At 35.4% G+C, this 15,457-nt stretch overlaps 2 protein-coding genes across 3 annotated transcripts in view; both read left to right on the forward strand.

Moving 5' to 3' along the window:
* The first annotated feature begins 2,878 nt into the window (after positions 1-2,878).
* Positions 2,879-10,469, forward strand: commd1 (copper metabolism (Murr1) domain containing 1). Of its 2 annotated transcripts, XM_054604860.1 has the most exons (4): positions 2,879-3,087; positions 6,622-6,912; positions 9,108-9,223; positions 9,328-10,468. In XM_054604860.1, exons 1-3 carry the CDS (start codon positions 2,914-2,916, stop codon positions 9,213-9,215), a joined length of 573 nt encoding a protein of 190 aa, XP_054460835.1. In that variant the 5' UTR covers positions 2,879-2,913; the 3' UTR covers positions 9,216-9,223; positions 9,328-10,468. The 2 variants fall into 2 exon arrangements, with proteins under 2 accessions (XP_054460835.1, XP_054460833.1); XM_054604858.1 differs by having other exon boundaries at positions 9,108-10,469.
* Positions 10,470-12,216: 1,747 nt separating this feature from the next.
* b3gnt2a (UDP-GlcNAc:betaGal beta-1,3-N-acetylglucosaminyltransferase 2a) overlaps positions 12,217-15,457 on the forward strand; it is a 9,321-nt gene continuing 6,080 nt past the window's right edge. The window contains exons 1-2 of the mRNA XM_054604889.1: positions 12,217-12,409; positions 13,867-14,026. The gene's annotated coding sequence lies outside the window, so the exon portion shown is untranslated. The remainder of the gene's footprint in view (positions 12,410-13,866; positions 14,027-15,457) is intronic.

Consider the following 15,457-nt stretch of genomic DNA (forward strand, 5'->3'; position numbering starts at 1 on the left):
GAATATGTAATTATCATATGAAAATACACAATATAATTGAAATTTGATTTACAAGTAGATAGAATTGCTAGCCATGAGATGTAAAATAGAATTGTTGACTTGGATGTAAATTAAACCTTGTTACAAATGTATGGAAATGTAAAAAAAAAAAATGGTCAAAAATATTTTATTATTATTTCAATTATTTTATTATTTAAATTTTAATTAAAAAAACAAAAAACAATCCAGCTGCTTAAAGGAGCTAACTGTATCTGGAACTATTTACTAAAGACAATTTAGTGTTGACAAAATAAAAAATAAAAGTCTTGCATTTGTCTTTAGAAAAAAACAGATATACTGTGACTGCAATGCAATTTATAGAAAAAAAGAATTAAACAGAATTGTTCTTTACCTAAGAAGCACATATTACATTATAAACCTTGCAAAAGTAAAACAATATATATATATATATATATATATATATATATATAGAGAGAGAGAGAGAGAGAGAGAGAGAGAGAGAGAGATTTTGGTATGTCTTGTTTTGTTATAATTTAATAAAAGTTTCAAATAAAACACAGTATTGCCTGATAAGACCACACTTAGCTAATAACTCATCTCCCGTGATAACAAATTAATTTGTTAAATAATTTGTTATAACAAAGACCTATGTTGAATACACTTATTGTAAGTCGCTTTGGATAAAAGCATCTGCTAAATGACTGTAATGTAATGTAAAAATCAAACAAGTATTTTAAATAAGTAAGTAAGTATTTTAAATAAGTAAGTACAAGTACCTTGAATGTGTACTTAAATACTAACAGTAGTAGTATTAATAATAATAATAATAATTAATAATAATTAATCCTTTATTAATTAGTATTGAATTGAATACCACCACTGACCACACATAAAATATACTTTGGCTATGATGTAATGTAAAAAACAAACAAGTATTTTAAATAAGTGAGTAAGAAAGAAAAATAAGTAAGTACAAGTACCTTGAATGTGTACTTAAATACTAACAGTAGTAGTATTAATAATAATAATAATAATAATAATAATAATAATAATAATAATAATAATAATAATCCTGTTTGTGATATACATGGACAGGATCCTTTATTAATTAGTATTGAATTGAATATCACCACTGACCACCCGCCGACAGGGGGGACAAATATACGTTGTCCCGGGCCCTGATGTAATGTAATAACTGGACCCCCATGAAGTTGGGATTAATTATTGTATGTATACTTCAAAATTGTTGATTTAGAGAAGAAAAGTGCTTTATTTGCATTCAATTAATGACTCCTAGATTGTTTGCCTTCATTGCCCTTGAAAAAACGGCCAATAACCCCCTATCACCCCTATGCCAAAATGGTTTGGTCTTTGGAGAAGAAAAAAGACGACATCATTCCATTAGTGGTCAGTGCGCGAGTTGACTCAACATGCACAAGTCAGGAGCCCTGAAAAAAAAAGAAAGGCGAAAAAGAGAGGAAGAAGCCGAAAGCCTGAGGGGATCTCTTTATAAATATTTCAGAAAAGACTCAGGTGATGCTGCAGGTACCAGTAAAGGCAGCTGTGCAGCACAGCAGGTAAGACACGGCCAACTTTTTCCAGCCCCGTCGTCAAGTAACACAGGCACAGGCGGCGTGTCAAACATATTAGCGCAGCACCACATGAGCAAGTCACACGAGATCAATATCAGACAGACAGGGGGCATTGAATAAGATAAGATAAGATAAGATAAGATAAGATAAGATAATCCTTTATTAGTCCCGCAGCGGGGAAATTTGCAGGCTTACAGCAGCATAGAGTTAAAGTGCACACAAGAGACATAGTAAAGAAAGACAAGATAAAAATAAAAATAAAAATAAAATAAAAAAACAAGTATTATAAATAAGCAATAAAAACAGTAGAAAAACACAATAACTGAAATATAATATTTACAGACTTTAGAAAAAAAAACAGATTAACTATTATTGCACAGTGTTTTTATTGTCATGTGTCATGTGGTCTGCTGGGAAAGCAATGACAGCAGCAGGAAGGAAGGACCTGCAAGTACCTCTCCTTCACCACGGGGGTGAAGCAGCCGGTGGTGAAGGAGCTGCAGAAGAAGGGCGTCCTGCATGGGGTGGGAGGTAATGTCCATCAGGGATGACAGCTTGGCCATCACCCTCCTGTCTATCCACCTCCACCGTATCCAAATAATTTGATAAACAACGGCTTTATTACACTGTGTTTCAATACGCCTATATCTAATTGAATCTTAGAATAAAACATTACCCGCAAATAGGCCCATGTCCAAATCAAATGTTTCAGGCAGGCATTTTAAATCCAATCAGGCTGAATTGATTTGAAATCATTCCCAGTTGAATTACAGCCAATACTAACAGTATAAATAATAATAATTTAATAAATAATATTAATCCATTTAGATAGAGTTGGATGTAACCACTGAATGGGTTATAAATACTGAATGGGGTAGCCTGTAAAAAACTTAGTTTCTGATTAAGTTAACTTGAAACTAAGATGAATTTAAACATTCTAAGCGGACATAAACGCGGGTCTGGCGATAAATAAAAGTACCCTTGACATGATTCCCCTTGGTCAAGTAAAATATACTTAATGGCTATGATGTAATGTAAAAAACAACTTAAGTAAGTAAGTATTTTAAATAAGTAAGTACAAGTACAAATAAAATATACTTTGGCTATGATGTAATGTAAAAAACAACTTAAGTAAGTAAGTATTTTAAATAAGTAAGTACAAGTACAAATTAATTTGTTATCACTCCGATAAAAGTTAAAAAAAAAAACAAATAAACATTCCTGCTCTTGCGCCCTTTTAAAAAAAACTACAACTCCCACAATGCCGTCACGTGATATGACGCGTCCGCTTCATGTCATGTGACAGCAGAGAGAAGAAAACATGGCGGACGTGGACGCAACGAAGTCTCTGGGCGGCCTGTTGAACGGGATAGCTCAGAAGGTTTATTACAACAACACGGAGATCACGGAGGAGCTGCTGAAGAACGAGCTGTACGCAGAGCTGCCGCAGGACGAGTTCACCGCGTTACACGGGAGAATGAAAGGCCTCCTCAAGGTAACGCTCCGCCTCCACCCCGGAAGTAGCGCCGCAGGAAGAATACCCACAATGCACTGTGGCTACATGTGGGACATATCATTATTTATCCACAGTTTAGATATTTACCATAGACAAAGTGTCTTTTGTGTGACGTCAGTGGTGGTATTCAATTCAATACTGATTAATAAAGGATTAATTATTATTCATTATTATTATTCATTATTATTATTATTATTATTATTATTATATTATTATAATTATTAATTATTATTTTTAATACTACTACTGTTAGTATTTAAGTACACAGTCAAGGTACTTGTACTTACTTATTTAAGATACTTGTTTTACATTACAGTCATTTAGCTACTAGTCACTAGAAAATAAAATCATTATTTATCTACAGTTTAGATATTTACCATAGACAAAGTGTCTTTTATGTGACGTCAGTGGTGGTATTCAATTCAATACTGATTAATAAAGGATTAATTATTATTCATTATTATTATTATTTACAATAAGTGTATTCAACATAGGTATTCAAGAGAATTACTAGTCACTAGAAAATAAAATCATTATTTATCCACAGTTTAGATATTTACCATAAGTGGTAGCCAAAGTGTATTTTATGTGTGGTCAGTGGTGGTATTCAATTCAATACTGATTAATAAAGGATTAATTATTATTCATTATTATTATTATTATTATTATTATTATTAATACTACTACTGTTAGTATTTAAGTACACAGTCAAGGTACTTGTACTTACTTATTTAAAATACTTGTTTTACATTACATTACATTATTATTATTACAGTCATTTAGCTACTAGTCACTAGAAAATAAAATCATTATTTATCTACAGTTTAGATATTTACCATAGCCAAAGTGTCTTTTGTCAGTGGTGGTATTCAATTCAATACTGATTAATAAAGGATTAATTATTATTAATTATTATTATTATTAATACTACTACTGTTAGTATTTAAGTACACAGTCAAGGTACTTGTACTTACTTATTTTTCTTAAAGATTTTATTACATTAGTCACTTTATGGTGGTATTCAATTCAATACTGATTAATAAAGGATTAATTATTATTAATTATTATTATTATTTACAATAAGTGTATTCAACATAGGTATTCAAGAGAAAATAATATCATTATTTATCTACAGTTTAGATATTTATCATAAGTGGTAGCCAAAGTGTATTTTATGTGTGGTCAGTGGTGGTATTCAATTCAATACTGATTAATAAAGGATTAATTATTATTATTATTATTATTATTAATTACTACTACTGTTAGTATTTAAGTACACATTCAAGGTACTTGTACTTACTTATTTAAAATACTTACTTATTTAAGATACTTGTTTGTTTTTTACATTACATTACAGTCATTTAGCAGACGCTTTTATCCAAAGCGACTTACAATAAGTGTATTCAACATAGGTATTCAAGAGAACTACTAGTCACTTTTTCTACTATGTCTCTTGTTTGCAGTATATCTTTGCTGCTGTAATCCTGTAAATTTCCCCGCTGCGGGACTAATAAAGGATTATCTTATTTTATCTTATCTTATCTTACTTGGGTACTTCCCTTATTGCATCCCTATACTTATACTTCACTACATCTAAAAAGCAAACTTGTGCTTTTTATCTACAAAACATTTTTATTGACTCTTCAAATTATAGTTCATATTTCATAATTCCTTCCTGTCCAGATGTGTTGATGTTGAATGTTTGTGATAAATTAAAGTATGAAGTTTTCCTGTATGTGTTCAGAAAATCCTGATACTTCTCAAGCTCAATAAACTTTTTTAAAAACCTCTTGTATCAGCTGGAAAATGAATCATAACAAATATGAAAACAGGGCTTTATGCAGCAATAATGTTTATCCAGAGGGAATATTTTACTGCAAAACGAGTACAAGTACATTTTGCTGAGAAAACTTGCATACTTTTACTAAGGTAAGGTCTTGAATTCAGTAGTTTTACTTGTAGTAGAGTATTGGAGCTTACCTTATCTTACCTTAGTAAAGGATTGGAATACTTCTTCCACTTCTTGCAACTGTGAAATCTAAGTTTTTTTGTCGCTTATGTGAAGCTCTAGCTTTATTGTCATGCAGTACAGGATTGCACCTTGAAATGCAGTTGTAGCCTCGTTCACGCTACACACACAGAAAATGTAAAAACAGATGAAATATTTAATTTAAAATAGATTTGATTTAAATACATTTTGCTGTACTGATACAAGGAAATGCAGTTTAGTGCTAAAAGCAGTAAAGTACCAGAGTGATATACATGTTGGCCTATCTAGTGGTAGTAAAAATGATAATTAACAGTAAGGGCAAGTATAAAATATATAGTGCAGGTTTAAGTACAAGTAATGCTAATAGTAGACATAATATACAGTATAAACAACAGGAGGAATGATATGAATACGGTGTATGCTAGGTATGTATGTAACAATAAAACTTCATCTTCTTTAATGTCAACGTTGACAGGTGAAACTATTCAAACTGATCTCTGTGTGTCTCACCTGCTACCAGCAGGAGGCAGCGTTAACATACATTACCTGTTATCACTGCAGCTCCAGTGCTGGTCACATTTTTAACCACAGAATAAGTAAAAGTTTCATTTAGATTAAAATTCAATATTATTTTTAAGGACAGCCAAGAGGGCAACATGACAATATTTTTACAACAATAAATAGATAACACAAACAACATAATCATATTAATAAAACTGTTTCACAGTATACAAAAGAGCTAAAGTGCAAACAGACCAAGACTCAGACCAGTCAGTTTTCTGTGAGATATAATATGCAGCTTGTTTATTGTATCTGTGATATATTTGTGGTATTTATAAAACAACACAATAACAAAATGGTGAAAACAGTTTTGATTTTAAGTCCATTTGAATTATATTTACTCCAGCTCGGAACAATGTACAATGTTTACGATGTACAATTTTGACATACTTGTACTTTACTTGAGTGTTACCTTTCCAAACTACACTATACTTCTACTCCACTACATTTTAGAGTTAACTGTATTTATTTCTTCACTACACTTATTTGAAACTATAGATACCTTTAACATTTAGAAAAACACATGATCTCCATATAAGATATGATGCAGTACTATACTACTAATCTACCCAGTAGTACACAAAGTAACGGAAATTGACAATAGTTGTAATATGCTCTTACATGTATTCAATAATAATTGAACGACTGCATGATGAATATTTTTACTTTTAATACCTTTAGTACATTTTCCTGATAATACTTCTGTACTTTTATTAAAGAAACATTTTGAATTCAGGACTCTAACTTAAAATGAGGTATTTTTAGACTTTTTTTTACTGAAATAAAACTGAGTACTTCTTTTATTACTGCCAGTTCTGCCAGAAACACGTATTAAAACATGTAGTTGGTGGACAGCTCTGACTGGCTTGTGTTCATTTTGAAGTATAAATCCTGACGGTGGTACTCCACCTTACTGTAGCTGATTCCTCCTCTTCCTCTTCCTCTTCCCCTCCACCTCTCAGTCCATCGCCGCGGCGGACATGGACCACGGCCAGCTGGAGGCCTTCCTCACGGCCCAGGCCAGGAGGCAGGGAGGAGGCGGGGTGACTGCCGAACAGGCCGCCGCCCTCTCTCGCTTCTGGAAGAGCCAGAGAGTCCGGGTGAGGGAGAGCCTGCTGGCCCAGAGCCGCTGGGAGCCCGGCCTCAGGGGCCTCTCCTGGAGGGTGGACCTGCAGACCGCAGCCAGCCGGGGGGACGCGGCCCACGGCGGCCCCGTGGCCCTGATGGAGCTGGAGCTGGGCAGAGCCGGACAGGTGAGACTGACATCCGGTGTTTCCTCGTTTGGTTTCAAACATCCATGCTGGAAACAAACCAGTAAAGCCCCAGTCTTCTACTGCTGCATGTTGGGGGACCAGTGCCTTGCTTATTAGAAAATTGACCTCAATATAAAACATATTAAACTAAACATGAAGCACAGAAATGTGTTATAATTCTACTAATGGACAGAAATAAAATGATCTCTGGCCGTGTCTCAGTTTCATACTCTATAAAAGTTTAACAAACTTATAAATACAATAGTGCATTTACATTAGAAAACACAAGAAAAAAAGTTTACTTTAAGATGGCAAAATGCAACCTATTGTTGATTGAAACTATTTTCCCACAATGAAGCAACAGAAACCAAGGAGCTGGAAACCCCCCCAGAATTAAGGATGTGGTATAAGTTCAGAGAAGGAGATACTGTGTTCCAAGATGGCGACCCAGTCACGTCGCAGGAAGTTGAACTCTTTGTTCGCATTCTCTGTTTGTCAGCAGAGTTTCCCTTTTAATGGTTTTAATGGTTTTGTAGTGGGAGAAAGTCTTTCGGGCCCCGGTGTGTGTGTCACATGACCTCTGCGTCATACTATTGCTGCACCGCAGTTAATCAAAAATGACTTTTTCCAGGGTGTGGTCCAACCAGTTCACTCAGAAGCCATAAACAAAACAAGACTGTGTGTGTGTGTGTGTGTGTGTGTGTGTGTGTGTGTGTGTGTGTGTGTGTGTGTGTGTGTGTGTGTGTGTGTGTGTGTGTGTGTGTGTGTGTGTGTGTGTGTGTGTGTGTGTGTGTGTGTGTGTGTTCTTTACAATGAAGGAAGACAGATGTAGACAAACAAAAAGAAACGAGGTCATTTGAGAAACGTGAACAAAATACACAAATTCCCTTCAGGTCTATTATATTTAAATAATCATTTTTCAGCCAATCAGAAAGTCTTCCCAAAGGTGTGACCTCACTGCAGGTCTTCTCCTACTGTTGATTGAAAAGTGATTGAGAAAATAATCAAGAGATTAATTGGAAATGCAGATAATCATAAGTTGTCACCCTGATTATGTCAAAAGTTGTATTACATCTATTGAAATACATCTATACGTGTTCCCGTGTCTGATAGTCATTCGCAGCATCTCACTTCCTGATTCATGAGCTACCGTACATCCTAATAAAAGAATCATAGCCAAGGGACATGGCTCTAGACGATGGGGAGACACAATAGCTGTATCCATGGAAACCAGGAGCAAGACCACCACGGCGTGACGTCCATTCTTGAGAACAATAGGAGGACACAGTGATGATGTGGATACCCTCATATTAAAGCAGAACTTCATTCATTTTTAAATGGATGTAATGAACACAGTGAGGCTCGGTGAGAAGAGTTCATGTTGCTGTTTTCAAACTAGTGAAGGAGTTACTGGAAAATAATAACATTTCACTTTTCTTTTTTTACAATTAACACCTGAAATGATGAAGGCACAGTACAACATTTAAAATCATAGTTTGTTTTTTCCTTTTTTTACCTCTTCAGTTTTAGATTTCATGTAACTTTGTTTTTACAAAATGAATCAAAAAACCTTCCCAAAACTCTGACAATGAAGAAGATCTTGGGTAGATGATATTGAGAATAAATATGAAAGAAATTTTTAATCATTTAGTTATTATTATTATTATTATTATTATTATTATTATACATTGGCCAAATCTACAGGCCAAACTACAAAAAATAATTCCTCTTGTCTCCCCCTCCTCACCCACACCCTGATCCATCATGTCTAATTAATGCTCATTCTCTTTTAGGTGGTCACATTTTATCTATACTACATACATTTAGATTTTTCCTTATTCAAAAATAAAAATAAGTTGGTCCTTTTCGAGTTTTTACAAGTTTTACAGAAAAATATTCAAATATTTGATCCCAAACAAAACAATTTTTTTTTTTTTTTTTAAATTGGTAGGCTGTTCAAAATCTACAATCTGACTGTGAAATGTTGTAGTTTGTTGTTTGAAAGAGGAAGCTGCTGTGTATTAAGAGTGTGCAATGTCTCAGCGTGTTGGACCACATGATACTGATCAATAGAGACACTTCTCTCTCTTAAAGCTAATAAACCGAACCCCACCTGTTTACTTTAATGCTCTGAATGTCTGCTCTATAATCAGATTCTAATTAATATGCTGTAATATTTTATTCTTCCGTCTCAGGACTCTGAGTTTGTGTGTCTGGAGTTTGATGAAACCAAAGTCAACCAGGTGCTGAAGCAGATGTCTGATATCCAGGAGAGCATCGACAGAGTCGTTCACCGCACCTGAAGCTGTTTGTGAGCGTTTTCTAAACTTTTTCATTCTGACTGAGAGACGACGTCTGACCAACTCCGGCTGTCTCCTCCTGTCTCCTCCTGTCTCCTCCTGTCTCCTCCTGCAGACGGCTGAGTGGATCCAACGTGGCCTCTACACCTGCCTGCAGACTCAGAGACCACCTACTGGATATGATGCATGATCATCATTTCGGTACACGACTTGACAATGAGACATGTTCACATATTCTTAATTTCTCTGTGAAGCTTGTTTTTTTTTTTATAAACAATCATAAGTGGGCCAAAAGTTACAAAAGGCTGAGAACCTCTGACATTTGCATTGAGCTCAAAGTGCAGCTGAAAAAGTCCAGTTTAAACCGATAAACTTTTTCTTATTACTGCAGTTGCTTTTACAGAAATGCATAACGTTGCATGCCGTATGCATTCAGTTGGGACCTGTGCTACTTTGTCATAACATTGCACCTTGAACTTTGACCCTCTTGCTGAAAATATCCGCTGAGCAGAGGATTGTTGGTCTGAGTAACCAGAAAAGAATGCTGGTTTGCAATAGAACATCCTGGTATTTTTTAGCATACAGTATTTGACATACCACACGTCAGAACATACTTAATCTTTTTCTGGTATCCCAAATCATATCGCAGTATTGGAGTTGGAATAAACAGACAGTCGGGCAGCTGAAAAGAGTTTAGAGCGTCCTGTCCCTTTAAGACGGGGGGCGTGGTCTCTCAGTTCCGGAGCTCACCTGGTGTCAGGTCAAGATAACACGTGGCTCATTCATTCTTTAGGGGAACAAGCACCAGAGTTTGACACCACAGCTTCAAGGGATTGATTTACAAGTTCAGTTTGAATCCCAACACAGATCCAGTGGGATTCATTACTTCCTTTACTACAATACTTACTGTCCATGTGGGAATAAAACCTAGTTTGATTGGTGTTTATCTCTTTTTTTTTTTCCTGTGGCCGTGTTCTGCATTACATCATGAGGGTGGATGACGCCGACTAGATATCTTAACATGTTATAAAATGCTGATATCAGCTCGATGAATAAACTCTTTTATCAGTAAAGATTGGACCATAAATTCCTCGGTTGAGGCCACAGTTCTGCTTTTGAGCCACATAATCGCTTTGTTCAAATGTTATTGTAATATTCTGTATATAAAAAAATCTTCTTACACACAGATTTGTACCAATTAAGATTAAAAGTTGTTTTGCGATAGATAAAATAAAAAAAGTGGTGTTTCCTTCATGTTTTCCTCAGCTCTGTACTGTGTGTCAAACACTGAAACAAAGGTCGGTTTTATTGTTTGAAGGCCATAAATACAACGATAATGTAATCTCTCTCCTAAATCTCCCAGGATATGAGCAGGATTTGTTGGTGCTTGTGGGGTAGAAGCTTCAAGGTGCAGAGATGCTTCTGTTTGTCCACTTCTGAAGCTTTCAAACTGCTCAATGTGAATATTTATTTTTTCGTCTTTTGTGGAATCACGTTGGAGCGTCTTCAGCTTGTCGTTTTTCTATTGATCGTTGATCAACCAGGCCTGGGCTCCTTGTGGATGGTTTATTATTTATTTATCTCCACGCTTCACCAAACTGCACTGAGTTACTTCCTCTTGATTTATGATCTGAGCTCCCACTGCTGCCAGTTTCATGACGAGACTTTTCATTGCTATAAGAAGACGGAAGCGTAAACTGTATCTACATTCACTTTCATGTTGAAATCTGCTGTGGTGGAAGGTAGCCAAGTACATTTGCTCAAGTACTACTAAAGTACGAATTCATACTTCTACTCCACAACATCTCAAGAGTCAAATATTGTACTTTTCAATCCACTACATTTATATACTTTTTCATTATTCCTTTCTGTCCAGCGAAAACCTGGTATCTCTAGATGTGTTGACGGTGAATGTTTTTGATAAACTGAAGGATGAACGGTTTCTTTATGTGTTGAGAAAAGATCCTACTTCTTCAGCTAAATAAACTCTATAAAATCCTTTTTGATCAGCTGGAAAATGCATCGTCACAAAGCTGACAACTGGCTGTTTTTATTTTTTAGAGATACGAGGTTCTCACAGGATAAAACACATGATGATCTTATAGAATGTGATGCATTGATGTAGATTAAACTAACCCACTGTATATAAAGGAGTTAATAACATCTACAGCAGTAAAATGTAACACACACAATTATGCAGCAGTGATATAGATACAGAAACATCACATATAATAGTAAAACACTGACAGGGAACATTTTACTGCATAAATACTTTTACTTAAAAGGGACATTTCACCCAAAAATCAAAAATACATATTATTTCCTACCTTAAAGTGCTATTTATCAATCTATATTATTTTAATGTGAGTTTGCTGATTGTTGGAGATTCTAATATAATGGGACTACTAAAAATATATATTTGAAAAACTCAACAGCAATGTCTCTTCCTAGAAATCATCATGACCTGGTTATGCAAGATAATAATAATAATATTAATCTTTATTTGTATAGCACATTTCATACAGACAATGTAACTCAAAGGGCTGTACATTTACAAATAAATAAATAATATATTACAGATATATTAAATAAAATTGGTCGGATGAAGCAAACATTTTAAAATTACATTTTTAAGTGTAATTAAAAAAAATGTCAACAGATGAATTCAAACTGGAAACTTATTACATTTAAAATGACCAAAAAAAGGAATGAAAGGCTCTGTAGGTATGAGGGGAAATGTTTTAGATGTTTGGGTGAACTGTCCCTGTAAGTGAGTATGTAGAAAGCAGGACTTCTACTAGTAGTGGAGTATTCACACAGTATGGTACTAGTACTTTATACTTAAGTAAAGTACCTGAACACTTCTTCCACTAGATTAGGAGATGTGGATGCTGTGGAGTGAAAGAGGAATCCCTGATCCACCTGAGGGAGGAGTCACTGGACGCTTGTGCCAAACGTGTCTACCTTCCTCCTCCTCCTCCTCCTCCTCCTCGGTGAACAGAGGCTGTGACATTGGTGTTTATGTCGGAGATGTGAGGTTCATGCAGAGTCCATGTCTGCACCAGGATCAGTGCGCAGACAGATCTCCAAACCAAACGAGCCTCCTGGAAGGATCCGTGGCTGAGGCGCACAAGTCCAAACCTGCTGATCAACTCCACACTTCCGTCCTCATTCCACACCGAGGAGCCGGGCTGAAGGTCTGTGTGTCTCAGGATCAACTGCATTGTGTTTTTATGTCGAGTGGAAGTGGAGAATAACAGAAAAGTCACTTTACGAGTTTAATCTCTGGATTGAAAAGTTCTAAAACTGCTAAAAAAAAAAAAAAAAAAAAAAAAGTTTGACTTTGTGTTTTGTTGACACCTTTTTTTTTTTTAAACTTTTTGTTAGGATCAAGTTTTTATTCATAATTATTCTGTATTACTTTATATTAAAAAAGGGCTCTCACATTGGAGACATCATAGAAATATTGCAAAATGTGAATGTTTTGCAACGTTCAGCTTGAAATATGACTCCAACCTCACTATACTGCCACCTATGAGATGTCAGTGTCAATCTAAATACAAGTTTAAATGGAGGTTAATGTTGTATTATAAATAATAATAATAATAATAATAATAATAAATCAAAGGTGGAGCTTCATTAGTTTCAATATGAAATGAAACCCTTCACTTCTGTTAAATTGGCATACTTTAACCAAAACATAGCATAAGGAACAAGCTTAACTTCCCTTGACAATTTCTCTAAATAATATGAAATTGACACACCCTTTCCAACCCTGGTAAACATATAAGTAATGCATTTGTATGAATCAATAGAGTGCTGCAGGGATGTTTTTTAGTCCAACCAGGAAGTGAGCTTCACACTGGTGTCCGCCACAAACAAGTTTTCCAACAGATTTCAGATTGTTGGAGGAAATAAACTCTGTGGCAAATAAACATTTATGATACTGAAACGTTATGTGGGGGCTGAAGAGCAAGGTTTCTCCAATCAGAGGGTTGGTTCAGCAAGATAATCTCCTCTTGCCATCGGTGTGGACTGGATGATCACACAATTTTATGAATTATGTTTTTGACTGTAAGTTGCTTTGGATCTGCAAATCTGTAATGAAGTATGTTGTAAAATGCAAATCACCAATTTTATGTGTTTTTTTTACATTATTATGCTATAAATGAACGACACCACAGTAAGATGAGCGAGGTTATAAAATCTTAGACTTTACTTCAGGCATCTCACCAAAAAAACACATTGACTTTGAAACGAGGGAACCTGGAAGTCTTGACTCCTGACTCTTTTCCAGGCTTAATGAAAGCTATCTTTCAGTAGAAAAAAACAATTCATTCATAACAATTCATATTCAAACCTTAATATCAGCTCTGCAGATCGGGACATGACCTGGACCTGATTTTTTTATAGCTTTATCGCAACTCATATCGCTCTGTACACACGGTTCAGGCTTTATGACGGGCAATAAATAGGATTTGCCCTTCAATTGACTTTTATTGACGTTCAGCGTTCAGGTTCATTCCAGTGTTGCTCCGCCTCAATGTCTGACAGCATGTGAACCGGACGTCGTCATTAACAGCAGACGTTATTGCAGCCTTTTTTTTTTTTTTTTTCCCAAATCAACCCATGTGTCTTTGTGTTGAACTCCCAGATGGCTCCAGAAACAGCAGCCTGGTTCTTCTTGGAGATGTCCTCCTCCTCCTCCTCCTCCTCTTCCTCCTCCTCCACCCTGCAGCTGATCCACGTAAGGCCATGGGAGGTCCGGAGATCCACCCGACCCAACTGACCGATCACCTCCACACCAGACACAGGTGGAGTATAAGTGATGACACACGACGAGGTGTCCTGATGTAATTAGTTACTTTAAAGCTGCATAAGAGAAAAATAAGATCCCTACACCAGAGTTTGTCCACACCACCTATAGGATTTGGAAGAAGTACTCTGATCTTAAGTAAAAGTAGTAATACCACAGTTTAGAAATACATTATATACGATTTATACCTACAAATACAGCATAAGTATCAAAATGTACGTATGCTACCAACAGTAAAAGCACCCATTATGCAGAATGGCTAATTTCATAATAATAATAATAAAGTTAGAAATAATTTGAATTTCATTGAAACATCGTATATTAGTTTCCTACAGTATGTTTTATATCAATTATCTGAATTTGTAAAGTTACCAAAGCTGTCAGAAGTAAAAAGTAGAATATTTACCTTGAGAGATGTATTGGAGTAGAAGTAGATAGTAGCAGAAAATGGAAATATTCAAGTAAAGTACAGGTACCTCAAAGGAGCATACATTTGAAAAAGTTCCCAAACACAGACTGAACATGCGGATGACTTGACTCTCATTTCACCCTCACGATATTCTATGAATGCATTATTGTCTGTTTCTGATGAGTTCGCTCTGGAGTTTAATGTTAAATTTAACCCATCAAAGAGTGTTAGTCTGTCATTTAATTGTCAAGTGGACACTCCATTTAGTAATGGGTCAGAACAGTAATGTAGAAAACATAACAAAAGGTACCAATAATTTGATTTGTAGTGCAAATACTATGATGGCCAGGTTCAATATGTGTGCGTCAAGCACAAAAGCAAAATTATTTCAAACTTATTGTACATCGTTCTTTGGTTCTGTGTTTTGGAGACTCGATTCCTCCCATATACAGCGTATTTATGTAACATGGCGTAAATTGGCACGACGCATTTGGCGTGTCCCCAACACTACTCATTGCAATCTGTTACCCAATCTTATGTCAGGCTACTTTAAAACATAGTTTCATGAAGTGAATTGGTCTTTTTTCTTTCCCGTTCCGTGCGTCACCTCGTCCAGATGTTTTCTCCACGTTGATTTTATGTTCGCACGGATACGATGATTACGAATCGTTCAGAGGGCAGACAAACATAGAAAAAGTCACTTTAGCCACGGAGTCAAATGTAGAAGTGCCAATACTTCGTATGAATTAATACCGGCCCACTTTAAACAATGCATATACCAGAGAATTTATTTTAAAGTAGTTTACAACTGTATATTTATAATTAAATGACTGCTAAATAGTTACTAGTGTATACTGTTGGTTATTAAAAACGTCTACTAACCCGTCAGTGATGAAGTATATGTAGAATATATTTGTTTATTACAGAACCAGCTCCTGTCGTTAACCTTAAATACCATTTAGAACATCTTTTATGACGTAACATTGATCATTTTATTGATCAGCTTCAGTTTTATAATAA

The sequence above is a fragment of the Anoplopoma fimbria genome, chromosome 9 (assembly GCF_027596085.1).
Source record: "Anoplopoma fimbria isolate UVic2021 breed Golden Eagle Sablefish chromosome 9, Afim_UVic_2022, whole genome shotgun sequence".
Lineage (NCBI taxonomy): Eukaryota > Metazoa > Chordata > Actinopteri > Perciformes > Anoplopomatidae > Anoplopoma > Anoplopoma fimbria.

Coding starts and splice junctions, on each gene's coding strand:
- commd1 (XM_054604858.1), top strand. CDS start 2,914: ATGGCGGACGTGGACGCAACGAAGTCTCTGGGCGGCCTGTTGAACGGG. Junction 3,088..6,621: donor GAATGAAAGGCCTCCTCAAG/GTAACGCTCCGC, acceptor TCCACCTCTCAG/TCCATCGCCGCGGCGGACAT. Junction 6,913..9,107: donor AGCTGGGCAGAGCCGGACAG/GTGAGACTGACA, acceptor CTTCCGTCTCAG/GACTCTGAGTTTGTGTGTCT.